Raw genomic sequence first — 12,977 nt, 5'->3', positions numbered from 1 at the left:
AGCTATCTAGAGTTAAGTTTTAAGTTTTTTGCCTTTACATCATCCATTTACAATCATGGTGACTGCACATCTGTAGTGGGAACCACGACAACATCTAATCGCAGTGTACTGCTTTGAAAAAGCACCCATCTTTCCCTGTATTTTTGTGATTGAAGCAGATGATGCAGATAGCATATCCAATAACTGTTGGGATGCATTTTTCTTCTTCACTTACTGCACTTTGCAACCACTTGCTATTTCAAGATACAAAAAGGGAATCAAAAAATTAGTACCAAAGGAATAGAAATTGAATTTTAAAGAATAGAGGTGAGCTTTATTTTGACAGTTGCTCAGATCTGTCTGAACCACTGTATATATAAAGATAGAATCTTCTCGTGGTGTGATGGAAACGTGTAAACAGACTGCCCAAGTGTCGTGTAGTTAGTAATGTTTAGTGTAGTTATAACTAGCTCAAGGCTGGGTCTTTCAAGTGACACACACTCAGAATTACCATGTTAATGGCATCATGGCCTGCATCAGGAACAGCATGGCCAGCAGGACTAGGGAAGGGATTTTCCCCTTGTATGCAGCACTGGTGAGATTGCATCTCAAATATTGTTAGATGGTAAAATGAAGGACTTTCCAAAAATATTGTTTTCCGTTTGGGGCCCCTCACTACAAGGATATTGAGTTGCTCAAGCATGTGCAGAGAAGAGCAACGGAGCTGGTGAAGGGTCTAGAAAACAAGACTTATGAAAAGTGAGGAAATTAGGGTTGTTTGGTCTGCAGAAGAGGAGTCTGAGGGGATACCTCATTGCTCTCTGGAAGGGACCTCTCATTTCAGAAGGCAGATGAAGGTCTTTTCAAATACCTGCTGCTCAGCTGAATATTTGGTTTCAGCTCCAACAGAAAGCTGTATTCAGCACAACATTGAGGCCTTCCATTCTTTCTTCATTTATTGTATAGGCATTTCGGTCACGATTCAGCAAAACACTCAAGCACACGCTTTTATTTTTCTATTTATTATTGCAATTTATGGTGCTTTTAGTTTATATCTGAACATGTTTGAGATAATCCTCATTCTATAGATCAGAAAAGCAGGTTGTTAAGAGAAGATAATCTCTACGTGGCTACTCAGGAAACAAGACAGAAAACCACATTCCAGTGTCATTTCCTATTTTCCAACTCCTAGCTCGTGCTTCTATGTACAAATGGCACTAGTGAATCTCACTGATTATTAGCCTTCTGTTGTTAGAGAAATACAAATGAAATATGGTAAGCATTTTTATTTCTTGAATAGTGCGAGATAAATCAACACGGTTTCCTCTAATTAGAATGTTATGATCAAAATTACTCTAGAAGCAATTCTGTGTTAATCTCCATATATTTTATTTCTGCAACATGTTAATTTTACATCATGAAAAGAATTTCTGTTCATTGTTCCCAATGAATGATCAGACTTGATTTTCTTCCAGGAAAGAAACTACGCTTTGACTTGTAATTTGGCTATTTACAGTCCTCATGCTTATTGTGTTGTACGTTGTAACATTTACAACATAATATTGAACTTGTTTTCACTGGGAATATTTTCAATAGGAACATGGGTTCATTAGTAATATGATATGTGATTCCTAGTTGCAACAAGCAAACCTTCACCTTCAATCCTGAAGAATCATGTTATGCCCTTCAAAGCTAATAAAAACAAATAGTAAATGCAAATAAATGCTTGTTTCAGTGTTGCGACCTTGTTGGTATTTAACGGAGTTCAGTATGAATTATCCCAAATAGCACATTAACTTAAAATAGTTCTTTAAATCTTAGTTCTTTAAATTATGGGTATTCATATTGAAAACATTAAACATCTCTATTTCTATTGTTCTTCATTTGAATGCCCACACTACTTCTCTTTGTTTATCTTCCTAAATGCTTTTTAATACTCTTCTCATCAGATTGATGCCCTCCAGATAACGTCTTTGTTCTTGTTTACTAAAGCCCCCTTTTTTTAGTGTTTTCAATTAAATCTATTAAAATGATCGACATCATAGTGATCCTTCATCTGGTGTATTGTACATAAGTAATAACATACATCATTTCATCAGACCATTTATAAAAATGGACTGCATCTATTCATTTTGAAGAAAAAAATAAATTTTGTACAAAACTGAAGCATCCCAGACAGTTTTTCTTTGGAGTGACTATTAAAATCAAGCTTTTGCTATGGATTTTAATGCAGAAGTTATCATGCAACATTTGTGCCTTTCTCTATGTAAATAACTCACTTTATTTTCAGTGGAATGATTTGCTTCAGTTAGAGTTTCAGGATCAGACCAATCACGTTGAGCTTTATAAACTCCATCTACTGAAAAGCTTAATTCTGTATAAGCAGAATTGCCACCCCAAATTCACGGTTTTATTCCTTTTTCCCTCTCATTGATAGCAAGAGGAACCTGCTTTTGAGCTTTCTGTTTTGCAAGAACATGGTGTAATTTGGCACAACTCTTCATAGTTCTCATTTGTGTTGGTTCAGCTGTATGTCTCACACATGCCCACTCAATTGTGAGTAAAATCCCCAAATATCAAATGTCATAGATTTAGTTTTAAATATGAAAATCATGTAATGCAAGATTACTTTGATGTATGTAGTTTAAAAAAAAAATCCTACTAAATTATACGAGTCTAATTTGTACTATTGGTTACTGATATAAATGTAAATTATGATCTTTCTAAGAAAAGGATGGAATCTGATTTTTCCACAATGTCCTGCTCATATGGCTTAATAATAAGTACAAAGGAAAATAACCTTAATTGTACCTCTTCAAGATGGTCGGCATTATCACATGAAGATGAAAATAGAGCCGGTGAATGCAACATAGACTGTAAATAGTAGAAGCAGTGCATTCTTGTGTTTATATCCTAAGATCCCAGGGCTTTTTTCCCTGTTGAAATTAATGGAAGCAAAGAGGACTGAGTTCTGGTGACTTATCCAAAACCCAGTGAAGTCAGTAGGGATATTCTCTTTCATTTCCATGGCATTTTGATTAGACCCCTGGAGAGGACTAGCACTGATAGCTGAAGTGCTATGAATCAATCAGACTGCATCTGCAAAATGTGTGTAGAAGTCGACAAGTTCAGTACATGCCATTACTCACAGTTCTCTCGGGAGGTGAAAGGTATTTATCTTTTCATCAAATATTAGCTTCTTACCTTAAATGTTTGTTCACCTTAAACTAAATCCTTATCCTGAGCAGTCTCAAGCAGGGTATGGCTGATGTTCATTTCCTTCCTTCCCTCTAGAAACAAGAACTCTTCTGTCTCTCCTTACCCATCCTTCTCTGACCTCCCTTAAACAGATCCCATTGTCACCATGCTTATCATGCACCCCCTGTGGCAAGGCTTGTTTTTTCCAGATGCTCTTCCATTTAATTCATGCTATTGCTTGTACTCACGCATGTTGAAAGTTGCGTGCTTACAAATCCTGTGCTTAAGTTTTCTTACACAGTCTCTTCTGTTCTTGAAGGAACTTGACTGGCTTCCAGCCACAGTGAGGGAGCAGGAAGCAGGGAAAATGCGCCCAGAGAAGCAGACTGAGGGCACCAGGGATCTCCCAAAAAGCAGAGATAATGCCAATCAGCACATATTCAGACTAGGGTAGGTCAATCTCATGCATCTTTTTTTGCAGACAGGATCCTTTCTTTACAGCTTAATCACTTGGGAATCAGGAAAAGCTGAAATTCAATGTCATAAAGAGAATATGGTCAGGTATTTTTATGACATGACATTACAAACACATATAACAATATTTTGCTTACATACAGTGCAGGCATTGCTCAGCACAGTAATATATAGGCTCCCGAACATTAAAAATACCGAACCATCCAGTATTCATCTACTATAAACTTACTTCGCTTTAAACAACAAAACAAAAAAAATAGACTCTGTAGCATTAGAGATAGAGAGGTTGTTTCTGGAGGCATATTTTTCTAGATTTATTGTCCTTGATATATTTCAATAGCTGGTGCAACAAAAGATGATAGCTGCATATTACTTTCACCTGTAAATTATCTGGCCCTCCTCATGCTGAAAGACACACAGAAGATACTTGCAAACATAACCACCTGTTAGTTGTTTGAGAGAAATGAGGTGAAGTGAAATTCAGAAAGTAGGAATATGATCTGATGGACAGCACAAAGACTCACAAATTAGCATTTATAATTTTTTTTTTTTGATTGCCACCAATGACTTAGGGTGTTATCTGGGGAAAATTTCTTCCCAGCTCGGTCCTGTAGTTCCCACTTTTACAAAATAGTATTACCCAAAAGGAATTTCTTTAAGCACAATTAATATTTGTGACATGTTTTGAGAATCTCATCCAAAAGCTGCTGTAACTTTACAACCTGTCATCATATTGTAGTAACTGTTTCTGGGTCACTTGACCCACTTGTGAAATCCATTCTGTGTGATTCTGTGATAAGAAGGCACAGAGAAAGAATGCACTTATGAATTACTGGTCTCAGTGGACAGCCTAGGAATACTACCAGAATTAATGACCACAACTATTTGATAATTATTTATTTATTTCTTGTACATAGCATTTTCCGTAGCAGGGACTATGAACTTTTTAAAGCATTAGGTCAGTTTTTGGTTTAATAGATTATCAGGCCTACTTAACCAAAAACTGGCTTACCTTTGAGATTTCTTATCCAAGTCCTGATCCTGCCCAGTCTTGTTTAGTTTATTATGAGTGTGGATGAGATCACTTACTCAGATGACACAGAAACAGAACACTTAGTACCTTCTGTAGTTAAAAAAAGATTCAGTGTATGATAATGTGTGATAAGAGGAAAGGACTCTTTGGGGCATGTGGTCCACAGGATTACTGGTCAGTATAAATGTTCTGGGGCACAGCTGTCCCCAGGCTGCACCTCCTGCTACTTGTTGCTTACTTCGAGGCCATGCAGTGGTTATGTACTTTCTTTGCCTCTAGCTGTGACAAGGGTAAGCACAAATTTCTGTGTTTGTTCTACCAACTAGCTTCTGGCTGACTAGTTAAATCAGAACAGCAAAAGTAGAGTAAATGTATATAAGCAATTGCACTTCTCTCTGTAGTCTGAACTGTGCAGGAGGTATGCCCTGGGTAATGGTGTCTTCCCATTGCCATCTGGGTGTCTACTTCTGTTCCTCTCTCAAAAGTACACTTGAAAAGCACGGGTTTGTTGGAGGACTTTGTACACATAGGATACTCAGGAGGTGAATGCAAGGATTCTGATCAAATGAATATCTTAAGAACTATTTATTTTCTAGCCTTTTAGAGAAAGTAATTGTAGGAGGTTTTGAGGGCATATTCCCAGCAAGCTTGTCCAATTTTAACATGAACTTCTCTTTACTATCAGAGCTACTGTTATTTGCAGATTGATCTGCTTGTGAACAAAATCATCTGTTCAAGAGGACCCATCTTTTTAGATTAAAAATGCCACAGTCTTACTTTTGTTTGAACTATTTCTCTCTTTTTGCATTTCAGGTGTTTGTGTTCGCTTTTGCCTTTTGTGGTGAATTCTGATACCTCCTATGAAATTTGGGATATATATTTAAATATTGGTAGGGGATTAGATTTCTGGATTTTCTCTGTCTGCTTTCATTTATGAAAGATCTTCCTTAAATCTAGAAAAGGTATATTTGGAATGGAGGGTATCCCTCACAAGAATTCTCAATGCTTAGCAAGATGGAATTCATGCTTCCCATCAATTTTATATATATATATAATTTTTTTTTTCCGGATATGTTCAGTCTCTTTGCTCTTCCATTTGTGTCCTTCCTCCATCAAAGCCCTCCTGTATCTCCCATTTTCTTCTACCTTCCTTTGCACTCCTTTCTCTTTACTCCCTTTTTGCCATCTCACTCTTGTTGGCTCCATTTTCCCGATTGCATTCCCCTTTATCTTTCTGCTATCTCAACCACAGCCTATTAGTTCTTCTTTCTCAGGAGCCCTGATGAAGAATGAAGGTGATACCCTGCTTACTTGCACTTGGTCTCTAGATGCCCAACAGACTTTGTAAAACTTCAGTGTCTCTATGTAACGTATAGTTCAGCTATACTGTTTCTTCTTACCCAACATATATGGGTCACAGAATATATCCAAAGTCATACCTGATTACTTCAGTTATAGAAATAAAGCTTTGTATATCATTTTAACTATTACTAGCTTTAAAGACCTAAAACCCACAAAAACTGAGTTTGATTCTCGTTCTGGATGTGTACTATTAGCAATGTTTTCTATTACAGTTTTTCTAGAGAGAGTCAGATATATTAGTGTGATTTCAGTGGCAGTAAAGAAATTGCAAATGACGTGTGTTTGTGTAATTTTGCCTGCATATATGTGTGCCTGTGAGTATATATACATACGTATTTGTAGACAATTATATGGAGGCAACAGTGATGTGTTTATAGTGAAAATGTGCATGTAAAAAGGAGTGAAACCTGGCTTTGGAGCAGGACTAGTAAAAAAAAAAAAGAGCTGTACTTGCTCTGAAAGACAAGCTAAGTAAATACACTTGGAACTCTTCTATGTCATTTTCTACATTTAAAAACTGGAACTGTAATTTTAAAGTTTTACCATGTATTTGCCCTCTCTCAAAGCCCTACATAGTGTCATGCATCAGAAGACTCACATACTTTCTTCTAGAAGCCCCTAATAATACTTTTAAACTAAAATTGTATTATATTAGACAAATACAGTGATTATGATGCTAGTGGCAATAGCCTACTGGGCATGGTGCACCTCTGATCTTATGTCATTGCAGGTCAGTTGTTCCTACATCTCAGATCAGTGGGAGAGATCATATACTGAATGTGAACTATCTTTTCAGAAGATGACTTGGCTTTTTTCTTGGCTAACTTCTTTAAGTCAGAGAATCATTTTTGTCTGCCATTTTGTCTGTTGTCATTAACTGTTGACTTTCACATATTAGGGCCCTTTAACTAAATTCACATGTCAGCAGATCAGCTGAAAGTTTAATACTGGGGGAGGTTACATTTTACTGAATAAGGGCCATTAACTTGTTACAACGTCCCATGTCTTGGTAGTGTTAGAAATGTCAGCCCTTCAAAGGCACTGCTCTTAAGTATTTGTGGTTTTCCATTGCCTCAAAATGATTGTACTTCTTTGTGTACACAACTAACATTTTATTTCCAAAATGTATTAATAATTATTAATTTTATATCTCTATAGACTCTTAATGTGACTGAAGAAAAATTTGTATTGGACACACTTGCTGGATGCATAGAATATAAATCCTTATTGGATGTAGTAGTCAATGCCTTTTTTGTTCGGGATGGGAAATACTGTCTGATTTCTGAGCGTAATCTCTATGTAGGTAAGTGTCTTTAAAACAGCAAATGTGTTTAACACAGAACTTTACAAAATATTATATTATTAGTGCAGGTTTTGTTATCATTGTGGCTAGTGCAGCATGAAATCCAGGACCTTTTCCAATGGCCTTATGATCTAAAGCCTAAATCCCGAGATTGTTATTTAGTCTGGATTCTCACAGGTGTTAGCTGGATATTTACCTAAGAATGTTCTCCAGAATGTGCCAGAAGATTAAGCTAATTGTAACGTGCAGGTGGAAAATGACATCACTGACTACAAGAAATACCTGGAAAGCTCAACTATCACTTTAAAAAATATTATTCAGAGTTTTCCCTTTATTGCCTTCTAATCTAATATCTCCGCCATTCAGATGTGAAACTGTGTAACAAAGCTCTGTTTGCTGAAGAGCACAGCATATCTCACAGAAGGAGATACATTGCTTCCACCCATACATGGACTTCTTCATTAGTAGTCATACAATAACATTAAATAGACTTCTGTCTTGTCTCTGTGAGATAAGTCAATTATCTCCCTTTCATTAGTGACTTGGTTAAAATCAGTTACAATATTACTACATCTGATAGTATGAGCTAGTTAATCAGACTAGTTACTATCACCAATGTTATTTCAGGCATTAAGAAATACATCGAAAAGTGATCTTTAAATATTTTTATGCTATGCACTTAATATAACTGAGATTGAGTTATAAAGCCCATAAAGAAATTGGAATCACAACTGCACTGGCATTGTTTCTCTGAGTCTTACGTGTTCTGAAGTTTTGTAGGTACTTTGTAAAGTCCAGTCAGTGTAATTCAAAGTGGTTGAAAATACTAAAAATTGAATTAATATACATACGTCTACATTTTATGTTCTAAAAGCTATTACATTTTAACTGCAATTCTGGTTGTTAATGCCACAGTCCCAGGAAAAGCATAGAAATCTAAATCAAATAACAAATTAAATGGAACCTAAACTGTCAGAGATGAAATTAATGGTACATTGAGTTGATTCTAAATGATAATGCTTCATTGTCTCCGTTTCTACAAAGCCATGTTTTTCAGTGTCTGGGGCACATATATTACAACTTTAAGCTGAGTGTTGCTGTAATTGGATTGTCAGGACTGGTCCACACAAAAGCCTCCATTAATCATGGGCAAAGGGGAGACTGCGGAAGATTTTCCTTTATCAACAAGTTGAGAGTCTAAGGTCATTGGCTTAGATTTTTTTAAGCTGCTTGTGATTCCCTTTACCAAGCTGCATTGACACTTAAATGATCAAAGCTGCTTATAAAGGCTGTTGCTATGTGTGAGCAGATTTGAATTTAATAAAGCTGGTAGGAGATAAATGTGTACTCTACTAAGACTGCTTAAATATGTTGCTATGCTAAAGCACACGACTGAAGTCTAACGATACACTGAGTTGGTTGCAGCATATTGGTCAGGAATTACTGATTTCATCATTACTATTTGGTGGCAGCTAAAGTACTGCACTGCAAGTGAGTCTGATTGATCCAAGTGAATAAGGTCAAATAAGAGCTGATACAGGAACTCGTGAACTTTACAGGTCCATTAAAATCTTAAAGAACTGACTCTTCCCATACCAAACTGCATGCATGCCAGAAGGGGATGCGAAAATCAGATTGGGACTTACCAGAGAATTCCACAGTTTTAAAGTTTGGTTTTATTATAATTCAGAATTTAAAAAAAATGACAACATTTAGTGCAAAACGGTCACTTTCAAAAAAAAAAAAAAAAGAAAGAAAAGTAAATGAAATAGTAGAGATATGATATTTTATGTTTGAATTTTTTGTTTTATGTAATAAACTGATTTTGTAACAGAGTAAAAACTATCCTCTCTAACAATATTAAAAACAGATTATGTCAAAAAATCCAATATCAAAACTTTTTTTAATGTCATCTCTTTACATTTTTTGTCAGAATAAGCTTGCTTACACTGAAAATTTTGGTTATGTCAAAAGAAAGCTATTTTCAGCAATGTAATTCTTTTAGAAACTTTTCAGTTGTGTCTGTCAGGAGCCATTTGACTCCTGTTTTTCCTGCCTTATTGCCAGATTAACACTGAATTTCACTGATGGAGTATGCAGATGCTTGGTGTATAAGATGGTGCTACTACCGGAAGAAATGGGCTGCCTGTGTCTTCATCATGGGCCACTCATTCTCACCCCCAAGAGTGAGAACGAGTGTTTAGCAGCCATCCAGTGAACTGATCAAGAAACTGCTTCAGGTTAAAATTCACAGCCTGAGTTAACTTGGCTGTGTGGGGGACTGTACTTGCCCAAGAGAAGAAACACCAGGAACTAAAAGGGGGAATAGGAACAAGCATTCAGGGGTTGAAAAAGCTGCTTGTTTTAGTGGTGTTGGCAGAATGAAATGACTGCAAAATCACAGCAGGATTTTAGAGGATTCCAAATTCTGCTCTGGTAGATCTCCCAGTTTTGCAAACAGATATTTGCAGGCATCCAGAGGACCTCTGAGCATGACTTTGGATAACTACACTTGTTTTACAATTTTTGTGTAAGTGGACAGATCCTCAGCTGTTACAATTTCTGCATAAAATTCTGCATGCATTCTACATAAAACGGTAGACTTTCACTTGCTTAGATCTAACTCAAGAAACTTATTTATATGAACTATATAACTTATTTATATGAACCACAGCACAGTCAGAATACTAGTAATGAACACAGGGTTAATATTATAAAATCCTATTACAATTTCTCATTGTCAAGCACTGTATTGCCCAGGTAGATAAGCAATACTGAAGACTATTTAAAATTAAAGTAACAATCTAAATCCCAGAACATGTTGAGTATAGGGTATATATTTACTAGAATTTTCTGCTGCATTTTAAATATATTTATCTTTTGATAGTTATTTGCTATTTGGCAACTTTTCAACTAGAAGAGCTTGGTCTTCAGCACTTCAGCAGAATTGTGAAGTCTCAGGACACCGCAAAAATGCATAAGGTAATGATATTACGATTTTTTTCAACAATTAGTGTTTTCTTCCTTGTGTTTTATTAATCAGATGAATTCTCAACTTTTAAGATCATCTAAATTCAGAAATTAGTGTTACTTTCAGTTTAAATTCAGAAATAAAATGGGAAATTATTATTTTCTTATCATAAAAATCTTGAGTTTCTGTACTTATGCAATGACTATCTCATATTCAGTCAAAGATCAAGTTAAAATGTATTTTTTATCATCTGAGAAAGCAGAATAAACACAGGATCTACAGTTCATGTGGTTTATAGTTGTCCCCCTAACTTACATACTCACTCTTGGCTGTGCTTGCATTTGTTCTTTGATTTCAGGCAGTAGAAGTTTTTGCTGTACACAATGAATCTGTTGAAACTTGTGGTTCTTGCCAATTTGTGTTCTTTTTTTCCCTAAATAACCCACTGCCACTTTGCTTATCAAGCCTTTTTCCCTTCCATTGCTTTTTTTCCTTTCCAAAAAAGCACAGTTGCTTGTTTGGAGCTATACATGTACCAGTTACCTCATTGCAACATATATACAATTCCATTGCTGCCAAATAGAAATCATGACAACAAAGTTCTGCCTGCCTTTTCCTCTCCGGGGTCATCGGTTTGGATTTCTCTCCTCTACTTGTTTGCTAAATTTCATGAAACTTGTGGAAATGTAAATATATTTTGCTTCTCTTTCAAAATGGTTGAAAGTGCTGATTATCTTAAAAGCTACGTTTTAAAGTCAGCGAGAGGGATAAACTGACTGACAATGCTTTCCCATAAGCCTTGTTTTCTTGGGAAAATAGGCTAAAAATTAAATTACTGGTGACATACATATGTAAGCTTTGATCATCTGGATGTTTCAAAGCATGTCCAAACACAAAGTTTGAACAGCAAGTATATAGGCTTCTATATAAATGTGAGATTCAAGGGATAGGCAAATTCTAGTCATTAATATTCAAAAGGCTACGGTTTATCCTTATTCTGATTACACAGAATGTTCATGTGGATGCCTGTGTCTTTTTCGTAAGTACAGTTGTTTTGTAATGTGCAGGGAGAAAGAAGGTTCGGGTGTCTGCATAATGCTTTTAGAACACTCAACCCTTTGGTCACTTTGTTTTGATGGGCTTGCTATGGACTGTTTTTTATTAATTCCATTGAGAGGAAATATATATATATATTTCATTAACTGCTAGAAAAAACAGAGAAGTGGCTAGAAGAATTATCATAATCTGATAGACAGACAAATCACTCTCTGTCTAAATGCTCTCCAGCCCCTTCTTTGGTAAACATCTTAGAAACGAGCCACTGGATTGGATGCATCTTGAGCTCATTCAGCCAGCAACACAGTCTTCCCACTACATGACATCTCCTGTCAATTCCATTCACCTAGCTTTATATGGCTTACGTGTCAGTACCCTGACGTTTTACTTGAGACAATTTCTATCTCCTTGTCTGGAATATTTTTTCTCTGATAGGGAAGTGCTGCATGAGTGATGATCTACACCTGCTACTTTTTTTTCCCGGTAGATGTAATTTTGCTTACTTAAGTATCTTACCAGATCCTCATCACCACAGCATCTAGGTTTTCTTCTCTTGCATTAGAAGAGGTCCTTTGTCTACCAAGTAATGCTAGATTATATTAATGCACCTGCAGCAGAGGATTTAGAAGCAGCATTTGGTCCCCCAGCAACAGTGACAAAAACAGCAGAAGGCAGATTTGCAGCCTTAGCAACAGCCTGAAGTTGTCAGAAATTTGGGATTCTTCTTCGGGATGCTGACCTGTAGATACTGCCTGATGACTTTTGTGGCTGAGTTCAGTTGAGGCACAAAATAATTATTCATGTATATTTACTTAGAAAATATTTACTTCGATTAACAGAGAAATGTTTCTGCACATCACAGGCTGCCTGGAATTTTCTTAATTGTGCAGATAAATCTTAATGCAAATTAGTAGTCTTCATGAAATTAACAGCACTGTTCTTATGAATGAGACGTATTTGTGTGAGTAAACGTTCTTTTACAGGAGTGCATGACGGAATCCATTTGAATCAAAGTCAGTGTTCCCCTATGATTGGTGTATGTTCAAATATTTTCATTGGGGCCTTCAATATCAAGGCAGAATAATAATGGCACCTCATTCATACATGTTCATCTGCTTGAACAGAAAATTATAAGCTTATTCTGTAATGTTAAGAATACATGCAACAATTCTTTGTGATTTTATACTGACAGAATCATTGGATAAAACCCAATTTTGTAACCTTAGCAGGATTGTTCTTGTAAGAACTTAGCTGTGCACTGCTAGCTCAAGCCTATTTTCACGTTCTGTTATTCATACATTTTGTTCTTTTATTTCTGTGATAAAATTTAAGGGTTTGTATGTTAGAGAAAAGATGCTTGAAATAAAAAGTTGAAGTAAACGGGTTTATAATTTCAAACTTGCCTTGTAAAAAAAAATGCAAATAAGTAGCATATTCCCTCTAGCACTCAAAAACATGTTTCATTCTATTTCACGTTCTGATTTATACCAACAGCAGTGAAGTCCTTTATAAAGAATTTCTGAGATCTGCAAATGAAATTACTATATAAGAACCGGGTATTGTTATTGCTGTTATGATGAGGTAGGAATAGTAGGACAAGA

The 12,977-nt window shown here is 35.9% G+C and overlaps 1 protein-coding gene across 1 annotated transcript in view; it reads left to right on the top strand.

Moving 5' to 3' along the window:
- Positions 1 to 12,977, top strand: part of CFAP99 (cilia and flagella associated protein 99) — a gene marked incomplete at both ends in the record, with an annotated part of 54,436 nt that overhangs the window by 3,138 nt on the left and 38,321 nt on the right. The window contains 2 exons of the mRNA XM_082759503.1: positions 7,205 to 7,349; positions 10,237 to 10,331. Of these exons, the coding sequence (XP_082615629.1) occupies positions 7,205 to 7,349; positions 10,237 to 10,331 (240 nt within the window). The remainder of the gene's footprint in view (positions 1 to 7,204; positions 7,350 to 10,236; positions 10,332 to 12,977) is intronic.

Source organism: Aythya marila (genome assembly GCF_965140915.1).
Source record: "Aythya marila genome assembly, chromosome: 4".
NCBI lineage: Eukaryota > Metazoa > Chordata > Aves > Anseriformes > Anatidae > Aythya > Aythya marila.
The sequence above is the reverse complement of the archived record's forward strand: the minus strand, read 5'-3'. Positions and strand labels throughout refer to the sequence as shown.